The 23,096-nt window shown below is 37.2% G+C and overlaps 1 protein-coding gene across 1 annotated transcript; it reads left to right on the top strand.

Moving 5' to 3' along the window:
- The first annotated feature begins 17,531 nt into the window (after positions 1 to 17,531).
- Positions 17,532 to 22,707, top strand: PRA1.H (prenylated RAB acceptor 1.H). Its single transcript, XM_010274069.3, has 4 exons — positions 17,532 to 18,128; positions 18,220 to 18,356; positions 22,142 to 22,213; positions 22,303 to 22,707. The coding sequence occupies exons 1-4, from the start codon at positions 17,662 to 17,664 to the stop codon at positions 22,395 to 22,397; spliced, it is 771 nt and encodes a 256-aa protein (XP_010272371.1). The 5' UTR covers positions 17,532 to 17,661; the 3' UTR covers positions 22,398 to 22,707.
- Positions 22,708 to 23,096: the final 389 nt, after the last annotated feature.

Here is a 23,096-nt window from a genome sequence, read left to right on the forward strand (position 1 = left end):
CATCAAAATGGATTTCGAGACGGAATTAGATTATCCACGGGTGAGTCACCATCTGACGTGGCTGAATTAATGGCCACGTTCGGATCAATTCTCTAAGACTGATGTCATTAATTAAAAGGCCAGCTGTAAAAATTGGGCCCAGTTGGATCTATTTATCCATGACACGTGGCTAACAAGATAAAATGCAATGATACCTCCGTCATATTAAATCATCAATTCTTTCAATCCGTTCAATAGTTTTAGCTGTTTTTTATTTTAATTTTTTTTTATTTATTATCAAAAAAGGCCATTCATTCGAATCGGACAATCAAATCATTAACTCAAAAACCAATGCCCAAAATAGTTCCGATTCCAAATCGATTTTAAAACCTTGACCAATGCAAATGAAACTTCTACACAACAAAATGTAAAAAAACAAAACAAAACAAAAAATGATCGTTTAATATCTGTAAGTACGAATCAACTTGGAATATGGTTAGCTTTGTAGTAGGACATTGCCAAAGCTCCTATGTACCAACTCCAATTGATCCAGGAAATGATTGTGTTCTAATTTGTACTGACAAACTACCGAATAAGGCCAAAGCACTTAGAAAATCAAGGAGATTTTGGTATTCGACGAATTGTTTTTTTTTTTTTTTAATACACTAGCGTAGGGCCTACTTCGCAGGGGCTGTAATAAAATTGTAACATTTCTTAATAAGATACAATGGTTTCTTAATAAGAACTTATAATTATAAGTACTCAAGTTTTATACATATGCTCATTTTTTAAATATTGCTTTAATAAAATATCTCATATAAAAGAATACGATCATACAGTGATAGTTCTGAGTTCTACTTCATATCTGTCATTTGTTTTATATCGAGAATTCACAGTTGACCCAAATAATAGGACCGTTCAGTCCGAGAACCGTCCAAGCAATTAGTTCCATTTTACCCCAAACCCAGTCATTGGCAAAAAATCGTTGAATTAGTCAATGACCCATGGCCCGAGTGATCGAACCGTCGACCCGTTCAACGGTTTTGGCCATTTTTTAATTTTTTAAATTTTTTATGTTAGAACAAGCCATTCGTTCGAATTGGACAGTCGAACCGTCAACCTAAAAACCAGTGGCCAGAACGGTTTCATTTCCGGATTATTTTTTCTAGATGTCAATAATTAGACAAAATAACTTTGTAGTCATAGCCATGGAAAGGCCGGATATTGCAAGGGATTCCAAAACCTTGAAAGATAAATCCAAAGTGCCCTTAAACACAAAAAAAAAATGATGGTAAATCTACCAAACTGGAAAAGCCAAGGAAAAAAATCAGAATATCGAGTCCAAAGTTCCACTTTGAGATGGAGCTAAACATTTCGGCCTAGGAACCATCCAGGCAACCGGTTCCATTTTACCCCAATCCCGATCCCTAGCCAAAACCCATTGAATTGATCAACGACCCATTGACCCGGGCGGTCGACTTGTTGACCCGTTCAATGGTTTTGACCATTTTTTATTATTTTTTAATTGGGAACCATCCAGGCAATCGGTTCCATTTTATCCCAATCCCGATCCCTAGCCAAAAACTGTTGAATCGATCAACAACCCATTGACCCGGGCGGTCGAACCATCGACCTGTTGACCCGTTCAATGGTTTTTGGTTATTTTTCTTTTATTTTTTAATTTTTGTTGTTAAAACGGGTCATCCGTTTGAATTGGACGGTCGAACCATCGACCCAAAAACCAGTGGCCAAAACGGTTCCATTTTCAAGTCGTATGAGCCACATGCTTGAATGACATAACATGTATGTGCTTAATGGACCTCACACACTCAATTTTTTTCTCGTAATTTATGTTGCCAGAAGGGGCCGCCCGTTCGAACCGGACGATCGAACTGCCATTTTTTTATTTTTTTAATTGGGAATCGTCCAGGCAACCAGTTCCATTTTACCTCAATCCCGGTCCTTAGCCAAAAACCGTTGAATCGGTCAATGACCCATTTGACCCGAGCGGTTGAACCATTGACCCATTCAATGGTTTTGGTCATTTTTTTAATTTATGTTGTCAAAATGGGCTGTTCATTTGAATCGAATGGTTGAACCATCGACCCAAAAACCGGTGGCCATAACAGTTCCATTTTTGGGTCATATGAGTCACACACTTGAATGACATAACACATATGATACTGCTTAGTGGAACTCACACACTCAATTTTTTCCTTGTAATTTTTGTTGTCAGAATGGGCCATCCGTTTGAATCGTCAACCCAAAAACTGATAGCCAGAATAGATTTATAATTTTTTGCTTGTAATTTTTATTGTCAGAATAAGCCATTTGTTCGAACCGAACGGTCAAACTGTCAACCTGAAACTAGTGGCAAAAGGGGAGATCACCCCTATCCCTTTAATAGATATATATAAGATATAAGATGAAAATATATTTTAATGATAGGGGTATAAATGGAAGAATGAAATCAGGGTCCTTTGACGATAACATTATTATATAATATAATATATAAATATATATATATATATATATATATATATATATATAATTCAAGCATTTTAAGAGGGGATAGGATTGGAAATATGAAATTAGGGAGGGGTAGGATTAGAAATATAAAATCAGCATTTTAAGAGGTGATAAGATTGAAAATATGAAATTAGGGAGGGGTAGGATTGGAAATATAAATCAGGGTATTGGACGATGGACGCTCATTCATTTCTCTTTTTTATAAATGGGTAAGATATATATACATAAGATGGAAATATATTTTAATGACAGGGGTATAAATGGAAGAATTAAATCAGGGTCATTTGACGATAACATTGAAACAATCTTATTTTTATTAATAGGTAAGAAAAGAAATGGTTAGGAGCTTATTTTAAGCAAACCACAAGTGATATACAGTTCAAAATGGTATAACAGTCCTTTAATATTGAGTTATAATGATGATAAAATTTCAAAGGGTCATTGTTTGGGGTAATGGTAAAATTTCAGGTTAACAAGTGAGAGAATTAGGATTCAAGTTTGAGAATAGTGAAAAATGTTCAAGGTTAAGGGTCCGTTTGGTAAGTCTTTTTGAGAAGATCTTCTTGTAGCTCTGACAACCAAAAGACACATTGAGCTTTTGACATAAGATCTAGGCAGCCCAAAGACCATTTGGTAGACACACATCTTTCCCTACGCCTTTTCACGTCTTCACATGCAAGCATAAAAATGCAAAAGACACGAAAAACTTCATTTAGAGCTTCCTGAGATCAGCCCAAAATGGGCTTTTCACGTCTTTTTGGTGTTTCATCTTTTGGTGGCTAGATCTTCCGCGCGCCAAACAAAAATAGACCAAATTTCGGTTATTCTTATAAACAGCCAAAAAAACGTACAGAAAGACACACCAAACACGCCCTAAGTCTATATCTAGTACCCCTCCCTTCTTGAAGATAATGATTTTTTATTTCTTTTGAGAGAAAGCACATGCAAAGGACCTATCTCTAGATTGTGAAGCTAGATTCTTCACACATATTACAAAAAAGAGGTCACAAAAATAAACAAATAAATAAAGTCATTGAGTGGTTTAGAAAGGTGACTTTGGAGGTACACAAGAAGGATCCCTTTGTTTGTTACTTGTTAATTTTATTTATTTAAGAAAATGCATGTCTATTGTTTAGAGGGAAAGGTTGAGCTCCCCTCCATCATGTATGTGGACCATTTGGCAACAGCTGAAGTGGCTGAACAGCTTATTACCTTATCTTATAGTGAATAAGAGTGGTTGAGAGTTCTTGATGACTGAAGCTGAAGTTGGGTACGTTACCGTATCTTTGAATATTTTATTATTTAATTATTTTATTTATTAAAAGACAAAACAATAAATCATTCAGCTCAGCTTATTAAAACTAACACAAAATGACTGGCTATCAAACAAATAGATTGAGATTTTCTATGTGCAGTTATTATCAGCTAATAACAAATAAATAAATTTATAATTAAGAGCTAGTAGTTTTATCTTTCAGAACAACAGAATTTGCTGTATCCTTGGACTGAATGGACAAAAGAAACTTACAGCTTTAAAGAAACAAATCATTGTAACAAAGCTTATGTTCTGGTATATCTTATAGTTGTTCTAAGCCATTGCATGTCTCATAATCTTTTTTTTTTCATTTCTAACTTTCTTTTTTTACAGTAATTCACAGTTATCCACTGTGAAAGGAGTATCAAGATGAGAATATGAAAAAAGAAATGAAAAACGTTATAACTAATATAGTTTTAACACCCCTTAATATTTTATATTTCCTTAGGCTGCATTTGGAAATGATGCAAATAAGTGTGAATGCAAATATGTAGAGTGTAAAACGATCCATATAAATTGTAAAATTGGATTAGGTTTTCACTGATAAATTTACCTTCTTACCAAACAGACTTTTAGCAGTAATGGATACAAACACGAATTCCAATAAAACATATGTTTTTTTTATCAAAATCCCACTTGGATGCAAATTTACTTCTTTTTTTATTGATGTACTTCTACATCTTATTATCAATATAAATATGCATTTGTCTGTCATTTGTCAATGCATAAATGTAATGTTGCCAAACACAAGTAAAAGTGAACCAGAGTGCATATTTACCTGAATCAGGATTTACACTCCATTTGCATCATTTCCAAACGCAGCCTTATGATCAATTTGATTGTATTGCAAATTTCATGTGCATTGGTGTAAATGCATGAGAGTGCAAATGGACTTACTGTAAATTTTGGTTTACTTTTTTCATATTTGACTTAATGGCGTGCCCTCCACCTTATATATATGAAAGAGAATGAAAGCAAGAAGAGGGTTGTTTGTTTGGGAATGAGGTAAAAAGCAAGATCATATGATCTGCACACTTAATTATAAGTGAGATAATTGATGTAGGAGGAAGGTGTGGTGCAAATTTTATATCATTTTTTAGATATAAAATTTGCACTTGCCAATGAATGCAAATGAAGCAAAAAGTATAAATTTTGTCTTAGATATAGAAATACAAACCATAATTATAAACAAATGGATGCAGAACTGAACTCGGTACAAAATTTCTGTGGTTTAGATTTGCAGTACATTTGGTAAGAGTGCAAATGCTAAACCAAAGTGAATTTGCACTCTTGTTCAGTTTTATAAGCATTTGGTGATAATACATTTTTACACTTTAAAAAATTGAAGCAAAATTGTTTTTTTTTCCTGAAATTTTTGCATTTAATAGGGAAGCAAACTTTAAAACTCAAATGTTTGGTTGCAGTGCAATTTTTTTTTTTTTTTTTGCACTTGAACAAATGCATGGGAGTGCAAATGAAAAAAAAATGCAAATTCTTATTTAATTTTGTTTTGAGTTTTACTTTGTTCTGCATGATGTCTTAATTTACTTAATTTGTAGTGCAATCAAACAAAATAAGCTAACATTTGAAACAAAAACATGTCAGAATTTACACTCAAATCATTTTCACTACCATAGTTTTGCATCAATACGTGTAAATTTATTTGCATTGCAACCAAACACAGTCCAAAGGTGGTCAATGTAAAACACGTAGATTCAATTTTGTACCCATCACAACTAAAATACAAAATTTTTTCAATGCAAAACCAAACCAAATTTGCATTATAAACCAAACATAATTGCATTTGAAGTTTGAACACTTACCGCAAATGCTGCAGAGGTCAATATTGTAAGGCAAATTCATGAGATGGAAGTATTGACCTAACAAATAATTAACACACTATTTACTTAAAACAAAAAGATGTTGATGAGAATCAATAATTATACCACTAAATTGAAAAGACAAATTTGTTATTGAGAATGAGAAATGCCCATTTCATTGTTTGGTTGAGCAGTTTAACTGATAAATGTTTCTCTTGATTTATGTGAGTCATTTATCAAAAAAATGCCCAAAATGATATTTTTCATTTTCATGGACGTTTTAATTCTACTGTTTGGTGCATGTGGTGCCTAAATGGCATCTAGTGGCACTAAATTGTTAACAATATGTATGTGTTTGGTCATGTCAAACAAAAATAAGTGTCATAAAAGAGACCTATTATTAGTAATGATGGAATTGACTGAAAATGCAAAATACAAAAGGAATTAATGTCTAATACATGGCCGAGTAATTCAAATACTGGATCATTTAACGGTTCAGCAGGGGCTAAATATACCTAGAAAACTAGCTAGGTGATGGATTAACGGGTCCAACCGGCCAGTTCATCAATTATAGGTGGCACTAAGGCTCAGTTTAAAAAGAATACAAATACAAATATTAGAGTGCAAAACATTGTATTAATATGAGTGCATACAAATTAAAGGTGTTTTACATAAAAAGCATAAGATATCCTGAACTAATCAATAGAAGGAAATTAAGAAGAGGTTCGTAGGGGGTTGACTTCATGGGGTTCATAAAACGAAAAGGATTCATCTGATAGCACCGGGCAATGGCTTGCAGCAGAGACTGCTGCTTCAATTCTCTCTTAGTCAGGACTCAGGAGACAGTACTGGAGCTGCTGCATGTCTCGCTCCGAACCGCTGGCAATTTCATTTTGTCGATCAATTCGATCGAAATGGAGCTCTGGTGCACAAACTTGGGCTTGGCTTCGAGTTTAAGTGCTTCCCCGTTAGCATTTGAACCAAGTTCATGAAATGGCGTGCATCTGCGTGGATTACTTGTGGAGTTCCTATGTAAACTATGTTGGGTTCTTCCGTCGTTCTTTTTCATTCCTGAGCACTAATATGAATCTGTGCTTTTGTTTCTGTGTACCACCTTGACGCTTCATGGTCCTTGACTCACAGCTGAGTCATTATCAAGCAACAAACAAGGATGGGCTGTTCCTCTTCAATCTTTTTTGGCAATGTGAGATGGTTTAATCTCTTCTCTTCTTGATGATCTGGGGATATAAAGAAGATGTAGTCGTATATGTCATCAGGTGAATTTGGATGAATGCAGTGGAGGATTAATTTGTTAGGAGAAAGGGGATAGAATTAATTCTGGGTATATTTTATTATACCATGCGCTGCTTAATTAGTATTGACTTTGGGAAGGAAGCATGACAAGATGGAAGCTTTCTGAGATCAATATATTAGTAATAAAAGAGAAGACTGAACTCTGAGAGAGAGAGAGAGAGACCCTACTACCAATCTTCTTCAAGTTTTAATTAATTAAGATAAATCTTTGTATATTAATTGGAATTTACTTCTCAATGGGATTATAATAATATTGTACCGACAACCTTGAGTTGAGCCAATTCTACAATTCTCATCTCTTACAAGCATAATTTGCATCATACCATGTGGAAGCTGAGGATTCAATCCAATAACCGAATGACAATATGACATGTGATGCCATTTAAATAAAGAAGGCAAACCCCATATTTGACTGGTAAAACATAGCCCATCTTTGCAAGAATCATTCAATCTGTTTACATATTTTGGTAATGGATCATGCTATTTCCAATTGTTTGGTTGCAGATTTTCATCAGTTGGCAACCTCTTTGAAAGAGAACTGGTTTATTCCAACTATTTTCATTAAATTAGAGACTGACCCAGACTTGTTTCATAACTGTTATTGATTTTATGACCCCATCCAATTGAGGCTCTCAAGCCATAACTGAGTTCTGTACTGGTAGGTCTAGATCACTTTCGACGTTACAACATTTTGAAGTGGAGGGATCTGGATTATAGAGTTTGTTCATCATTGAATACAGTGGAAACATTCAATTAATTTGAGTTTCTCTTCCGATGATTCTCAATTCTGCTCTGGTTCCCTATAGGAAAATAGCTCGGACGAGAGTGCTTTGAGATCCATCGGCAGGCCGGATTTGTAAGTCATAGTACCTGAGGGTCTGGACCCGGGCTAGGAACTCTAACTCTAATGCACGATTTCGCATGTACCTTGTGAAGGTTTGGGGGTCTCTTTATATAGACATCAAGGTTAAAGTGGTGTGTCCGACATATAAGCCTTATCAGCTTGCTATTTTTGGGGCACGTCGTACTGGAGTTGTAATGATCCTCGTCTGGTTCCATGCGAAGTGGACAGAACCGGGCTCATCACTACCAGGACATATAATCATGTGCTTCGGAACCAATAGGCGGGGTGAGTGGATGAGGTCGAACATGTAGAGGTGTAAATCAGGTCGTGTTGGGCTAGCATGACACAACTCACATGCAGCCCGTGCAAAGACTAGGCGAATCCGCTTCCCTCCCTTGGGATAATTTGGGGGGGGGGGGTCGGCTCGACACGACCCATGGTCCGAGCCCGTGTGGGTCTGTGCCGGGCTGCGGGCCTAGGCCATGTTAGGCTGGCTACAGGTTGGGCCTTGGCCTGGGCCGAATTGGGACAAACTGATTTTTTTTTTGACATTTTGATTTTTTAATCTTTTTTGCTAAAAAATAAAAATTCTAGCAAATGAATGAAAAAAATACTTAACAAAATACAAAATGGACAACAAATTAGAAAACAAAATAGTAATTTTATTTCATATAAATTTGAACAATACAATGGTCAAAAAATACTTAACAAAATAGAATAAAATATAAAAATATAATACAATTGCAAATTAAAAATAAAAAATTACATTGTTGAAAAAATAACAAATAATTTAAATAAAATTGAAAAACAAAATTTACAATAATTTTAAAAATTGCTACAAAATCATTGAGTATACCAAAAAATATTGACTTCATCATTTTTTTCAAGTTCCACCCGCATCTCCATCTCCTTGACTTTGATCATCTGCTTCAGGTGAAACATCAGGTATAGTGTCATGCCCTCCTTTGTGTTGTAATTTATCTTAAGCATCCATCCAATCTTTGAAGCATCTCTAGACTTTCATCATTCATGTAGTTTTTCTTGTTGTTCAGAACCCTAGAATCTACACTAAAATCAAGGTTTTAAAAACCTACCCGAAAACGGAACCATTCTAGCCACCGATTTCTGGGTTAGCGGTTCGACCGCCCGGGTCAAACGGTTCGAATGGTTTAAATACTTTAACAGGTGATATGTCATCTTACCCATTAGATTGGAATATTAGATAAGATGCATATAAATATAAGAGAAATAAGGTTTGATTGTTTGAGAATGGGAGAGATTTGAGAAACTGTTGACAACTAAGAGAGTTTAAAAGAGAGAGAAGAGAGAGAGAGAGAGAAAGAAGAAGAAGAAGAAGAAGAAGAAGAAGAAAGAGGAGGAGGTCACTTGCAGGCTGTAGTGGCAACGATGACGACGACTTACAGTGGCAATAGTGACAACGACAGTGACGGCGATGGCGAACTACAACGGAAACATCAACAACGATGGTGGTGAACTGGCTATGAAAGTAGATCCAAGATTTCTCTCAATCTCAGATCTCACTCTCTTTCTCTTGCAGATCTATCGTCTAGACTCTAGATTGCTCTCCCAGATCTCTAAATGTGAGATTTCTCATATCTCTCTCACTGTCTCGCACATCCCTCAACTGATCTCTCTCTCTCTCTCTCTCTCTCTCTCCTCAGTAGATCTCAGATATGAGAGATCTTCTTCTCTTTTCATTCTTGTTCTAACTTGTCACTGTCAGAAGTAATAAACCACAAACCATTCTCCGGATCGACTGGTTCAACAGTCAAACCATCTAGGTCAATGATTCATTGACTAATTCAACGGTTTTTTACCAAAGATTGGGTTTGGGGTAAAATGGAACTGGCTGCCTGGACGTTTCCAGTCTGAACGATTTGACCATCCGGATCAACGACGATTCGAAAACATTGACTAAAACAAGAATGATGGAACTGTAAACACCAGAGGGGTTAGTAGATTATGTGCCATGGCAGCAATGATCAAATAATTTTTTCATGTCTACTCCACCAAGCTAAAATGTGCCAAAATTATTCTTTTCCTTTGAGTCGAAGGAATCACTTAAATTAGAAAATTTTGTTTGTAAAAAAAAATTAAATTTAGTAAATGAACTTGTTGATGAAGTGGCAGCGATTTCTGCCTCTTACTTATTAAAGACCAAACTCTTTCTTTTCCACTATTGGAACTAGTTGTTTCAGAAGTGGAAGTTGCACCTGTACAAGTTGTTGATTTCTTTTGCCCTATCATTTGATATTCATATAAGTTATACATTTCAAATAATAAATTATTAATTTTTATTTTTAATTTTCAATTTCAATATTCATATTTTCACAATATGATTCAAGTAAAACCAAGGTTTTATAAGGCTAAAGGCAGAAGCAAGGTGGATGTGTCTCATGGGGGTGAGGCATAAGACTCAAGGATTTTTGAGGCGTAAGCATTGAGCAAAAAAAAAAAAAAAAGAAAAGGATATAATCCATAAACAATAAAGACATGAAAACATAAAATTATGATCTTATATAGCTTGTATGATATATTAGGCATGGATTCATTGTTCTAAGTATCCATACACCCCAATATGCTGAAAGAGATGTATGAGTATTGACACTTTAAACCATGCTCACCTTTTTTCAGTTTTTTTTTTTTAATTTTACAAGGTTAGCTTTATGTTATTTAATTATTAAAAAAAGTTTTTTTAAATACATTAAAAAGGGGCATCGATACCCTAAAGATACAATACAATTTTGGTTAGAATATTATCAAACTAGTTTTTATTTTTTTCCTTAGACGAACAAAACATAGAAGTCAAACTTTTTTCCATTTAAAGATATGAACCAACATTGTTTAAGAACAAGGCATTCTTTTTTCGTTTCTTACACTAGTATGCATTCGTGAAGAGTGACCATCTATATGATCCATGTTCTTTAGAAGAAATAAATTATCAAGTATGAGATAAATGGGCAAATGAGTAAGAATAAAGCATGAATAATAAAGCAAGCTGTTTTCTTACACATTTTATATGTATTTTTGTGTTATTTGTATGTTTATTTATTTGCTCCCTACACCAATATATACAAAACATTGTTTGTTTTTGTTTTAAATTTATGTTTGCCCCTATGGATCAGTTTGGAATGAGTACAAATACAAATTTGTAGAGTACAAAACCTTGTATTTTGTATGTATTTGCACCATACATATTTGCATTTGTACTTTTTCCAAACTGAGCCTATGTAAACCTTCATATTCCACATTAGCATGCTAAATAGTTGAGGCCTAAGCCTTGAACATTTTGAGGCCAAAGGCATAAGCCTCAAACAACTCAAGGCCTAAGCTTTGTTGGTGGGGTTTAAGCCTATTGAGGCTAGGCCTTTTTTCTAGCCTCGCCTCAAGAGCCTTTAATTTTAAAACAATGAGTAAAACATCTAAACCATCTTTCCTAATGCTAGGATCTAATATTGTATCTAAACAATAAAGAGGATAAATGTTATTCCAATATTTTTTAAATTTATTTTCCATTATTTCAACAATACTTTTAAATTGTAGATCTCTTCCATATTTTGTAAAACAATCACTAATCATAAATAATTGATTAACTAAAACACAACAAGTTGGGTAATAAACACCTAAAAAATCATTAGTTGTATCATAAAAATTTTGTAAAAAATCTCTTATACAAATTGCCATTTCTCGGTCTTCCTCGAGTATAATATCACGTGGCATTTTTGTATTATAAAAATTAGTAAGAATTTGTGTAGTAGGGTAAGGCTAGGTTAGGGAGCGGTCTCTTTGAAAGATAGAGAAAGATCTCATGAGTAAGGGAGTGAGGGTTTCTAGGTCAAGGATGGAGAATGAGAGAATTAGGGCATACTCGGGAGTACTAGGTAATAGATGCTTGGGATTCAATCCCCTCTAATACGAGGAGGATCTCTATTTATGGAGGAAATCCCGAGATCCTAAAAGGTAGGAGATGGGGATATTTGCTCCGTATCAAGAAAGGGAATATTTGATTCACTGTCAATTATTGGGTGCACTAATGGGGTTTTGCCACGCGTCTCATGAGGATCTTCTTAAGGATTGATTTTCCTTATCCTTAAGATCCCTCATTACTCACGTACACTACTCCTTTTTTTGCGCACTATAACTAATCCTATGTGACATCGGTGACGTCCTCGTTCGGCGGGTGGCGCTTCGCCGGCTCCACGTGGCGGCTCATTATGTCCTTTGCTGTTGTGGGTTCCACATGCCTCTGGGTATGCACGGGCCTCGTCATGGGTTCGGCCAGCGTCCCTTCTATCCCGTCGTTGCAAGCGAGTTCGCGGGCTACGGGTTCATCGCACACCTTAGCGGGCGTAGCTTCATCGCACATTCAGGTGGGCCGGGGACCCTCGGATGGGCTTGGCCATGGTTTCTTTAAGTTCGGGAGCTAACTAGACTCGGTGAATCGCGGTTCTGCGATATGTATTGTGAGTTCATCGCAGGGGTGATGGTGTGCTACGGGTTCATCGCAGCGTGGGGGTTGATTGTGAACTCCTCGCATGTGTTTCTGTGGTGTTAATCTTGATGTTTGGATGTTCTCTAAGGGTCTGAGTGAGCGATAAGTACTTACAATTTGTTTGTAGGAAATACAACTTTCTAACATAAAAAAAAATGGAATTCCATCTATATTGAACATTTAACATAAAATGTTTATATTTTAAACTATATATATATATATATATATAATACACTTTCTAATTTTAGAAATATAATGAGAAATAATATTTAAAGCATTCTGAATACATACATTTAAGACGTGACATGTACATATAATATGAAATAATTTACCATTTAAACATGGTTTTAATTGAGATTTTAAAATACTTATTACTGAATCGTTATTACTGGCATTATCAAAACTAATAGAAAAATGTTTATTTTCAATTCCATAAGCATGTAAAGTACTTAAAATACTTACAGCAATAGTTTGGCCATTATAGAGCTATTCAGGCCTAGTAAAACTTAAAATTCTTTTTTTGTAAAAGCCAATTTCATCAATAAAATGATTAGTAACACAAATATAAATTATATTAAAATTAGAGGTCCAAATATTAGAAGTAATTGCAACTATAGAATTAAGATTTGATAAAGTAGAAATTAAATTTTGTTTATGTGAATAAAAAATTTTCAAAGCATTTGTTCTAATAGTATTTTTAGAAACTTTTTTAAAATATGGATTTACAAAATTATGTAAAAATCTTTCAAGTTTAGTATCTTCAGCTAATAAAAATGGTGTTCAACATGTACAATATATTTTTCTAACTCTTGCTTCATTTTTCTTAAGAATATTTAAAAGTACCAAAACCCCCACGCCCAATTTGTGTTTGTGATTTTTCTTTCCCTTCTTCTTCTTCTTCTTCTTCTTCTTCTTCTTCTTCTTCTTTCTCATGGGAGAGCAAATGTCTGCCCAACTGGCTAGTATCCCCTTACTATAGTTAGGGGTGTAAACGGATCGAATTCGAATCGGATAAGACAATATCCGAATTCCAATTCGATTAGATAATCTGATATTTGAATTCAATTTGATATCCGACAAATATTAAAAATTAATATCCGAATTCGAACCTAATTAAATATTTCTTCTTCTTCTTCTTCTTGTTTCTCATGGGAGAGCAAATGTTTGTCCAACTGGCTAGTACCCTTGCTATAGTTAGGGGTGTAAACGGATTGAATTTGAATCGGATCAGACATTATCCGAATTCGAATCCGATTAGATAATCCGATATCTGAATTCGATTCAATATCCGACGGATATTGAAAATTAATATCTGAATTCGAATCCGATTAAATATTCGAATATTTGATTCGATTAATTAATTATTTTAGATAATTAATAAATATATAAAATAAATATTTTATTGATATAAAGTATATAAATATATAAATTATTTATATAACTAAATTATTATATATAAAAAATACTTTATATATTATATATAAGAATTAAATAACCGATCGAATTCGGATATTTATCAAATCCGATTAACTATTTGGTATGAATAGGATATCCGAATTTGACTGATTAGATCTTCGAATTATCCGAATTTGATTCAATTGTATCGAATATCGAAATCGGATTTTCAAATGCCGTTTACACCCCTAGCTATAGTAGCTAAAGTCATTCATACATTTTTAGCAAACGACTCTTTTTCCCTTCCCCTCAACCTCCTCTATTTTAAATATTTTTCAAACTAGGCCAGTCAATTTAGTGCCCTTCTTTTTATTTTCCCTAATAGCAGTAATAAAGGTGGGAACTCCGGTAATATCAGTAGCATCCATATTGGTGTTAACACTATCATGTTGCAACTGAACATCGTCGACATTGAACATGTTAGAGAATTGGTTTCAGGAGGATTCAACCCTTTATTTTAATTCTAAAAAAAATAAAAATTAATTTAATTGCACTTACTCGTATTTCTGGTTCAAAATCTCAACTTGATTTCAACGGTTGAATCCTGCAAGCCTCCTGATGAGGGCGGATTTGGCCCTCCAGTGAAATTATGACACCTGGCACCTCATGCCAACTAAGTGCAGCCTCTTGACAACTAGACAACTCGAGCTAGCTACAGGCAGCTCGTCACCTACAGGCAACTCGCCACTCACAGGCAGCTCGCCACTTACAGGTAGCTCGGCATAGGCAGCTCGCCATAGGTAGCTCACTACTTAGGGGCAGCTCGGCACTTACAGGTAGCTCGGCATAGGTAGCTCGCCACTTAGGGGCAGCTCGACACTTATAGGCAGCTCGCCATAGGTAGCTCGCCACTTACAAGCAGCTGGCCACTTACAGGCAGCTCGCCTCCTATTAGGCCACAAAGACATGCCTCGGGTAGAAGCACCTCGGCACATTACCGGCAGCTCGGTGAAAAGTAGCTCGGTAAAAAGTAGCTCGGTGCAAGGTAGCTCATTGCTGAGCAGCTCAGCGTATCGCAGGAAGATTTTCCTACCTGACAACCGTACTTGCCAGATCTGGAGACTGCACCCACGTCTCTGGCTAGGCGGCGTCGTGCCTGCCAACTCTGACAACGCCTCATGTCTGACAGGGCCGTACCCTGTAACGATTACTTGCGCCCACAAGCTCAGCCTTGGCAAGTAACGGCTGTAACAGAGAATTAGAGGCGGTTATGTCAGATTTGTCAGGACACCGCTATATAAGAGCTCCGACCCCCCAGAGGGGGAGGAGGATGAAAAATGGAGGTAACCCCTGCTCTCTAGCTCTCTCATTTCTCTAATATCATCTTCAAGCTCTCTACTATCAGAGTGCTAACTTAGCCATCGGAGTGGCCTTGCCGGGTAAACACCCCCGGGTCCTCTGATTCAGTTCCCGTAGGTTCCTCGACTCCCGCCGTCTACAAAGAGGAGCAGATCATCTCATGCAGAGGGCAGTCGGGTTGCACTACCAAGAGGCTCGCCACTAAGGTAGCACACCCAGCAGCTCATCAAGGTGGCTCGCCACCAAGTAGCTCACTACCTGGGAGCTCGTCACCAAGTAGCTCACCACCAGGGAGCTCGTCACCAGGTAGTTCACCACTAGGGAGCTCGTCACCAGGTAGCTCACCACCAGGGAGCTCGTCACCAAGTAGCTCACCACCAGGGAGCTCGCCATCAAGTAGCTCACTACCTGGGAGTTCGTCACCAAGTAGCTCACCACCAGGGAGCTCGTCACCAAGTAGCTCACCACCAGGGAGCTCGCCACCAAGTAGCTCACTACCTGGGAGCTCGTCACCAAGTAGCTCACCACTAGGGAGTTCGCCACTAAGTAGCTCACCACCAGGGAGCTCCATCATCCTCCGAGTCACAGGCCACCTGGGAGCAGGTCAAATGATGAAGTACTTAGCCAAAAATTGATACATCACAAAAAAAAATTGGTACGTGACTAGAAACGGTTACATCACCTCTCAAATTGCTAATTTGAGATACTTGAGCAAGCCTCCTTATTGAAACTTGAATAAAGTCGAGGCTTGAGAATTGAAGAGTAGAGAGATAGAGTATAAAGAGTGTATGAGAAGAGAATTGTTAAATTGGTATGATGAGAATGGTAGAGGATATGGCTATTTATAGGAATTGGAAATAATTCAATTGCCCATAATACCCTAAAAACTAGTCATTTTTTAGTTGCTAGGAGGGGTATTTTGGTCATAATAAAGTCATTTATCACTTTACCCAAATGCCCTCAAACTAGCTATTATATAGCTATTGGGGGGCATTTTTGTCATTTTGTCCCCCAAAAGCCAAAATACATAAATACTCCTCCATATAGTTGTTTATAGCTATTGGGGGGTATTTCTATAAAAACCCCCAAAAAATCTGAAACGATTAGCTTCTCGGGCAGGCCACACTCGATTCACTGCGAACCCACACCGCAAGCCATGCCACGTGCTAGGCAATGCTGGCATGCAAGTGCCACGTCAACCCATGAACCTAAAACCCTAGTACCAGCACAATTCGTACAATCGTGCCATACCTAACATGACCCGCATTCCGTTGTGTCGGACCACGAGCGACACGACCTGATTTACACCTCTACGGACATGTCACGCAAGCCGGTACCGCTAAACACATAGGTCATCAGTTGCCTAATTCGGAGATACAGGTCGGTTGCTTGAGTCCTCAACTTACGCCTACAAGGTGATGTATTTCGGGTTGTCATCGAGCGGTCTGTAAGTCTTCCATTAGTTGAGGTCCGATTCATAGAGGCTGGCTTAAGCCGGCCTAATCAGGCAAGGTCCGGCCATATGTGGTGCCAAGGTGTCATAAAGCAGTCCAAATTTGCCACATGGCATAGCGTTATTGAAAGGTCAAATCACCCCTCATCATCATCTAGTGATTCATGACCTCATTTCATGGGATATGGATTAATGATCTACCACTAATACAACAACAACAATAAGAATTGATGCACCACCTAATGGATCATGACCTCTTTCAATTAATTACCACCACTTTTCTATCTACTATACCAAACCACTGGTTGTTTCTATTAACATCACCAGCAGATCCCATTAGCCATTGCATTCTCGATTTATGTAGGCAGTTCTTTACCGTTCTGTTCATCCATCTTTGCTGGTCCAGTGCAAAACCAATCTGATTGGACAAATTACTCTGTTTTCTTGATGGTTAGAGGTATTTAGTCAAAGTGATTTTTCATCAGGTGGGCTCCTTCCATTAGTCTGGCCAAGGATATGATTTAGATAAACTTGTCTGGCATTTCTGAATGACCTCAGGAAGAAAGTTTGCTATATTGGGAAATTTCCTTGTAAAGCAGCTTAGTGTGGCAGCTAGGGAGCTGACAAGTGTGAGCCCAAATTCTGATGTGAATGTTTGGCAAATTCAGTGGATTGCAAATAGGAGTGAATTTCATTCCCACAGGGGTCCTAGCTCTTTGTGCACATACTATTGGTCAATTAATTGACCATGATAAGCTGAACCCAATGTGGGTTAGGTTCATATAAACCCAACGAAACTACCCAAACCCGACCCAACAGGGTCGGATCAAGTCGGTTAACCATTTATCACAATTCATACACCGCCCAGTCTTTAAACATCTGGCCCACATCCACACTTGTCACAAAATTCAGATATCCAAAGAGAGTATGATTGAGATAAGCCCATATACAAATAATCAGCCCAACAATACAAATCTTGTATATTTGAAAACACGTGCGTGAGACACGGAGTGAGTCGTTCCAGACTCCAGAGTCCAGAGTCCAGAGTCCAGACAACGAAAATATATAAAAATCCAAAAATTCCATTTTCATTTTTCCACAGAAAACATCGACCAAACAAACCTCCGTCCGAATGTCGAAATGGCCTTCTCGGCGAACCCGTTATCTCTAAGCGTCCCTGAGCCCGCCTTCGAGTCCTGGCTTCGCGACAGCGGTTACCTAGAAATCCTCGACGAGCGAACCACCAACCTCGATCGCTCTTCTTCCTCCTCTTCTTCCTCCGACCACCACCACCGCGTCACCAATAGGACCACCGGCTCCACTACCACCGTCGCCACCGTCACCACTACCACCAATGGCTTCTTCTCTATTATTTTCTCTTATTTGGGTACCTTCTTTTCTCTCTTCACGCTAAACCCATTTGCCAAGCTCACAACCGATGACTTCGGCGGCGAGACCCCATCCTGGACATATGGGTTCATCGGACTCTGGGACTCCTACTCCTTGCCTTCCTCTCCTTCCCAGGCAAGGTTGAGGGTTCAGGAGAACTTGAAGCGTTATGCTCGCAACTATGCCACTCTTTCTCTCCTTTTATTCGCGTGTACACTGTATGATTTTCTTTTCGGTATAATTTCGTTCCTTGAATTCAGCTTAGTTTGCAAACCAATTTGTTGGTTTTATCGCCTGTGGTGATCACAGGTACCAGATGCCGCTTGCCCTTTTTGGATTGATATCTTGTTTGGCTCTTTGGGATTTGTTTCGGTTCTGTAATGATAGGTGGAGGTGGGAACGGTACCCATCTCTTCGCCAGAGTCTGCTTCGCACCACTCAATGTGGTGAGGTTTTTTCTCCTCTTTGTTGTTCATTCTTTTTCCGAATGTTTTAGTACACTAATTTTATTTCTTCTTTTCTATATATATCTTTTTATGTCGTCTCATAGACTCCTATTTGGGAATTTATAGCAGAAATGCTTGATGGCTATGTGCAATTCGATTAGATTAGTTTGTTAGACATTATCTAAACTTGTTGCTTGCATAGTTGTGAAGGCGTATAGGAGATTAGGTGACAGTGGAGGGCCTATCCTCTCGCTTAAGCATCACTTAGTAACAGAAATTGATAATCTAGGTTAATTCCCTAGTTTTATCTACCAATCAATCTTTCATGTAAATTGAAAATAGCAATTCACTTTACTAAAAATAACAGTCAATTTATATAATAAGAATTTAGTAGAGAAATTACGTATAAAAAACCATTAGCAATTAAAGAATGCTATAGTTTTGTATTTGAGTTATTGATAAAAAAATGCTATAGTTTTGTACTAATAAAATATTTAAGGGAGAGAAAAAAAGGAAAATGGGAGGGAGGGAGGGAGTAATTCTAGAATAAAGAAGGGGAAAAACCAGATGGGTCCTTTCTATCCTTCTTTATTTCTTTCTGTCTTCTCAAAACCCTAAAACAAAACATAAGTCTCAACTCAACTACCGCATCAATGAAATTAATGAGATGCACCCATAGTAATAATATAACAATGAGGTTCCCGCTTTGTAATTTTTTGTTTCATGGGCGGCTGCCTTGTTGCCTAGGGTGCATCATTAATTTCATTGATACATCATCTAGGTGATGCCTTGTAATTTTTGGTTAGGTGCCCACGAAGGGTACCTCGTCATCTAGGTGATGATGCCTTGACAACTAGGGCTGTTTGTAAGTTATAAACATCTGGAAAGGATTTAAATAATGTATATGCACCACAAAATCCTTTTAAGAATGCTACTTTCAATTCCTTTGGTCCAAGAGAAAAATATAATGCAACTCCAATACATGTAAAAACTGTTAAACTATATGGGGTTGGCAATGTGAATCCTGTTTCACTATTTCTCTCCACCAAGTCTGTCAAATTATGAGAATAATCAAAAAGGTCTGTCAAATTGTGAGCTTTAGAACATTTTTCACTACTTCAACTGATAAGATGTCCTTTTCAACCTTGACTTTGCTCTTCTAGCACCATTAAGCAGTCGGCTAATTGAATGATCACATTCTCCTTGTTTAGAGCCCAACCCAACTCACCTTAATCCCAACTATTTGGGGTTGATTACACAGATACTGCCCACCATTGTGCTCTACCAAGAGCCATGCTATCTCTCAAATTATAGGTCTTTGAATCTTTTTTTTACCACTTCAGACAATTTTTTTTAGTCTTCCCCTTGCTCTTTAGAGCCTTCTGATTCCACCATTTCACTCCTCATTGGTGCAGCCGTTGCTCGTCTGTACATATGATCAAACTATCTCAATTTGCCCCATCTTGTCACTTATTTGAAGTACTCCTAAGTCCTCTTTAATGTGCTCATTTATGATTCTCTCCTTTTTGGTCTTGGCATTCATCCATCTCAAGATCTTTATTTTAGCTACTCTTTTTTTTTTTTTATGAAAATATTAATTCTTAATTGCCCAATGCCCATTACTCTGTCCCATATAGCAATGATGGTCTTATAGAACTTTTGTTTTAACCTCATTGTTACATGCAGGTTACACAGCACAGTAGATGTATCTCTTTACTTTAGAAAAATTCTAAAATCATGTTGAAGCAAACTAACAAAGTCCAGACATGAAGTTCTTATATTATCCAATTCCATAATTGGAGTATTTTCTAATTCAGAGTTGTGTATTTCTGCAGTCCATGTATTGAGGTTGATCATCACCTATCTAGATCTGCTAAAAGCTGAATGATCCATTTCATTATTTAACATGCCACTAAGCCCACTATGCCAATCATTTCGTTTAGTGGCTTTCTCATTGATCCTCCCTATTTGTGACACCTAAACAGTAAGCATTCACATAATTTATGTATGATAGCAAGTTGGAACAAGTTGAATTTCCCACTCTAGGTGTTGGATTCAATATCCCCATCCAAATTTTGGATTTTGGTTACGACTTTAGGTTTTGTTGACTAAGAGTTAGGGGGAGGGACATATCAATTTAACAATTAACCTTCCTTTTATGGATCTCAAGCGTCATCCTAATGTAAAAGTTGAAGATTGGGATGCCCTTTTGCTATTCATGCCATTACCAAGTAAAGAACTTTGCATTTTTTGCAAGGTTCTTCATAGTTTGGTTTCTACTTTCTACCCCGTGGAGCCTTGGCCAGATCTTTGAATGGAGTAAAAATTCAATTTCTGCTGTCACTATAAATATATGGAATGCTGGAAAAGAAATCTCAATATAAATAAGACAGTTAGTGCAACTCAAATGCTTAATTCTCAAATTCATTATAAAAAAAGAAGTGCTTATCCTCCAACCAATAGTTCTTTTTTTTATTTTTTTTTTATTTTCAGATCTATATTGTCCAGAAGCTACTATCTGGATTCCAATCTTCATGAACGGAAGTCCTGTAGCTAAACTTTTAGAAATTGTGGAACCCTCTAGTAGAACTGCTTTGATCCTTTGATTATTTAGTATTTCCAAGAGATGAAATAGATGTTAGAATTTCCTGAAGCACCATATGAGCCTTTTTTCCCAGATATAAAATGCAAAGAAGATGGACAATGGGGTGCAAGTAGGTATGCCCTGATATCCAAAATGTCCTCTGTGCCAAAAGGTGAAGTTACAGTAGAGCTTAATGGCAGGCTTGTAGAGGGGAATACTGTACTATCAGTCACCATATATCAACATATGTAAGATGCATAACATGATTGAGATCATTTTTTTTTTGATATATGGTGGCAAACGTGTAAGAGCAGGTTTGTTGGTGACCTTCTCTAAACAACAAAGGTATCTACATGGCAAATTAGTTTGAACTCAGGAGTCTCCAAGTTCTTCCCAACCCTTGTTCAAAGGAAAAAAATAAGCCCATTTTTATAGGCAATTTTTATATTAAAAAATTAAAATTCTGTGGCTAATGTTAGTTGTGAAAACCATAATACAAGGTGGGCCACATGGTTGATATTGGACTGTTGCATTGAACATGTGACCAATCCAGTGGGTCCCAATCTGTTGGTCAGTCTTGATTGGCCACACGATTCCTCCATGTGGCAAAAATATGTTGGTTTGTGTAGGGAAGCTCCCTAAGGCTGTGTTTGGTTTGTATTGGTTTCCCTACCTTTCCCTTCCTTTACCTACCTTTTGTTTCAAACCAAACACAGCCTAATTGACAAGTTGCAGCAGAGTTCCCCTGTTGGACAACTTACATTTATATCGAAATAGTGAACATTTAAACTCTGGACTACAGGGATGGGAGTAACTTAGGATAGACTTCTTTATCAGTCTCACCCAGTTTGCATAATGATAGGGAAAGTGGAAAACTGAGCTTAAATTAGTCCACTTTGCAGCTCAGTCTCAGAGTTTTGCTTGGCCAAGCTGCTAGTTATTTGACCCCGTTAGGCCACCTAGGGTGATTCATTTCTTCTCAAGGTATTGAAGCTTATTTGTTCCTAGCGCTGCTACCTTTTTGTTTTGACCCTGCTAAGCCACCTAGGGTAACTCATATCTGCTTAAGGTATTTTGAAGCTTATTTGTTCAAAGCACTGAAATTCTGTTGACACTTGACAGGGCATCTCTAGTAGATGCTGCATATATTCTTTTTTACTTAACGTATCTCATGGGTACTAACTTCCTTTGCCGTTCACAGCAACTGCAATTATTCTGTATTGCACCAATGTTCAGCTATCTCTCTTCTGTGCAATTGCTGTGAGTTATGCAGGTAAATTTAAACCAAAGCACACACTTCCCATCTTAAACGCTTTGTTTTCTTTTCCTGAACTTTCTTCCCCCTTTGCATCTGTTTTTCAGTCATGCTTTTACATGCCACACTTCGGAAGTTGACTCCTGCAAAGCAAGTTGCTCGGGTTGATGGAAATAAAAGATCCCGACAAAACAAAATATAGAAGTTCATACTTGTAGCATCTCCTGTCCAAGTATGATTGAGATATCTTTGGCATGCATAGCTGCAAGAGTTCTGCAGGACGCCTCCATATTGCTAAAAGACATGGATGATTGGATGGCCCTGTCTCGAAGGATATCTGTAGAGGTTTCAGGCTCATATAAGCATACGATGCGTCTGATTTTCTTTCACCTATGGAACATATAGATAAAAAATTCTGCATCTTGCCCTATTGTATTTTTGTCAAGAGTAGTAATGTAGATGAAATACGGAAAAATGAAGTTATTTATATTTAGATCATCACGTCACTAAAAGATGCTGGAGAGAATTTAGGGTTGGTTAGGTTCACAGTTGGAATTGGAATGTTCTATTCTCATAGCCTGTTACATGAGTCAGAATCGAACTTGGAATCAGTTGGAATGGGTTTTCATTCTCAAGGGAGGAGGAGGGGATGTGATGTTCATTCCTTCATATGGGGGAATGTTATTCTACTAGGAATGCGAAAGTGAGATCGATTCTGCTGAATCACATAGTTGGAATTAGAATTGGACCATTCTGAATGCAATTTCAGACCCCTAACAGGAGTTAGGCTTCAGTCAGGGCAAAGCCTGTTCGAGTAGTTTTTACTGCTTTGCATTGAGAATGTCTTCGTACTTTGTGCTTTATTTCATAGGGAGATATTTCCAATGCAAGGTTGAAAAAG

The sequence above is a fragment of the Nelumbo nucifera genome, chromosome 1 (assembly GCF_055504915.1).
Source record: "Nelumbo nucifera cultivar China Antique chromosome 1, China Antique-T2T, whole genome shotgun sequence".
In the NCBI taxonomy this organism is placed as follows: Eukaryota; Viridiplantae; Streptophyta; class Magnoliopsida; order Proteales; family Nelumbonaceae; genus Nelumbo; species Nelumbo nucifera.

What these genes read in the sequence shown, in the direction of transcription:
- PRA1.H (XM_010274069.3), top strand. Translation starts at nt 17,662, where the DNA reads ATGGCCTTCTCGGCGAACCCGTTATCTCTAAGCGTCCCTGAGCCCGCC. An exon ending in CTTTTATTCGCGTGTACACT is followed by an intron (nt 18,129 to 18,219) that starts GTATGATTTTCT and finishes TGGTGATCACAG; the next exon opens with GTACCAGATGCCGCTTGCCC. An exon ending in AATTGCTGTGAGTTATGCAG is followed by an intron (nt 22,214 to 22,302) that starts GTAAATTTAAAC and finishes TCTGTTTTTCAG; the next exon opens with TCATGCTTTTACATGCCACA.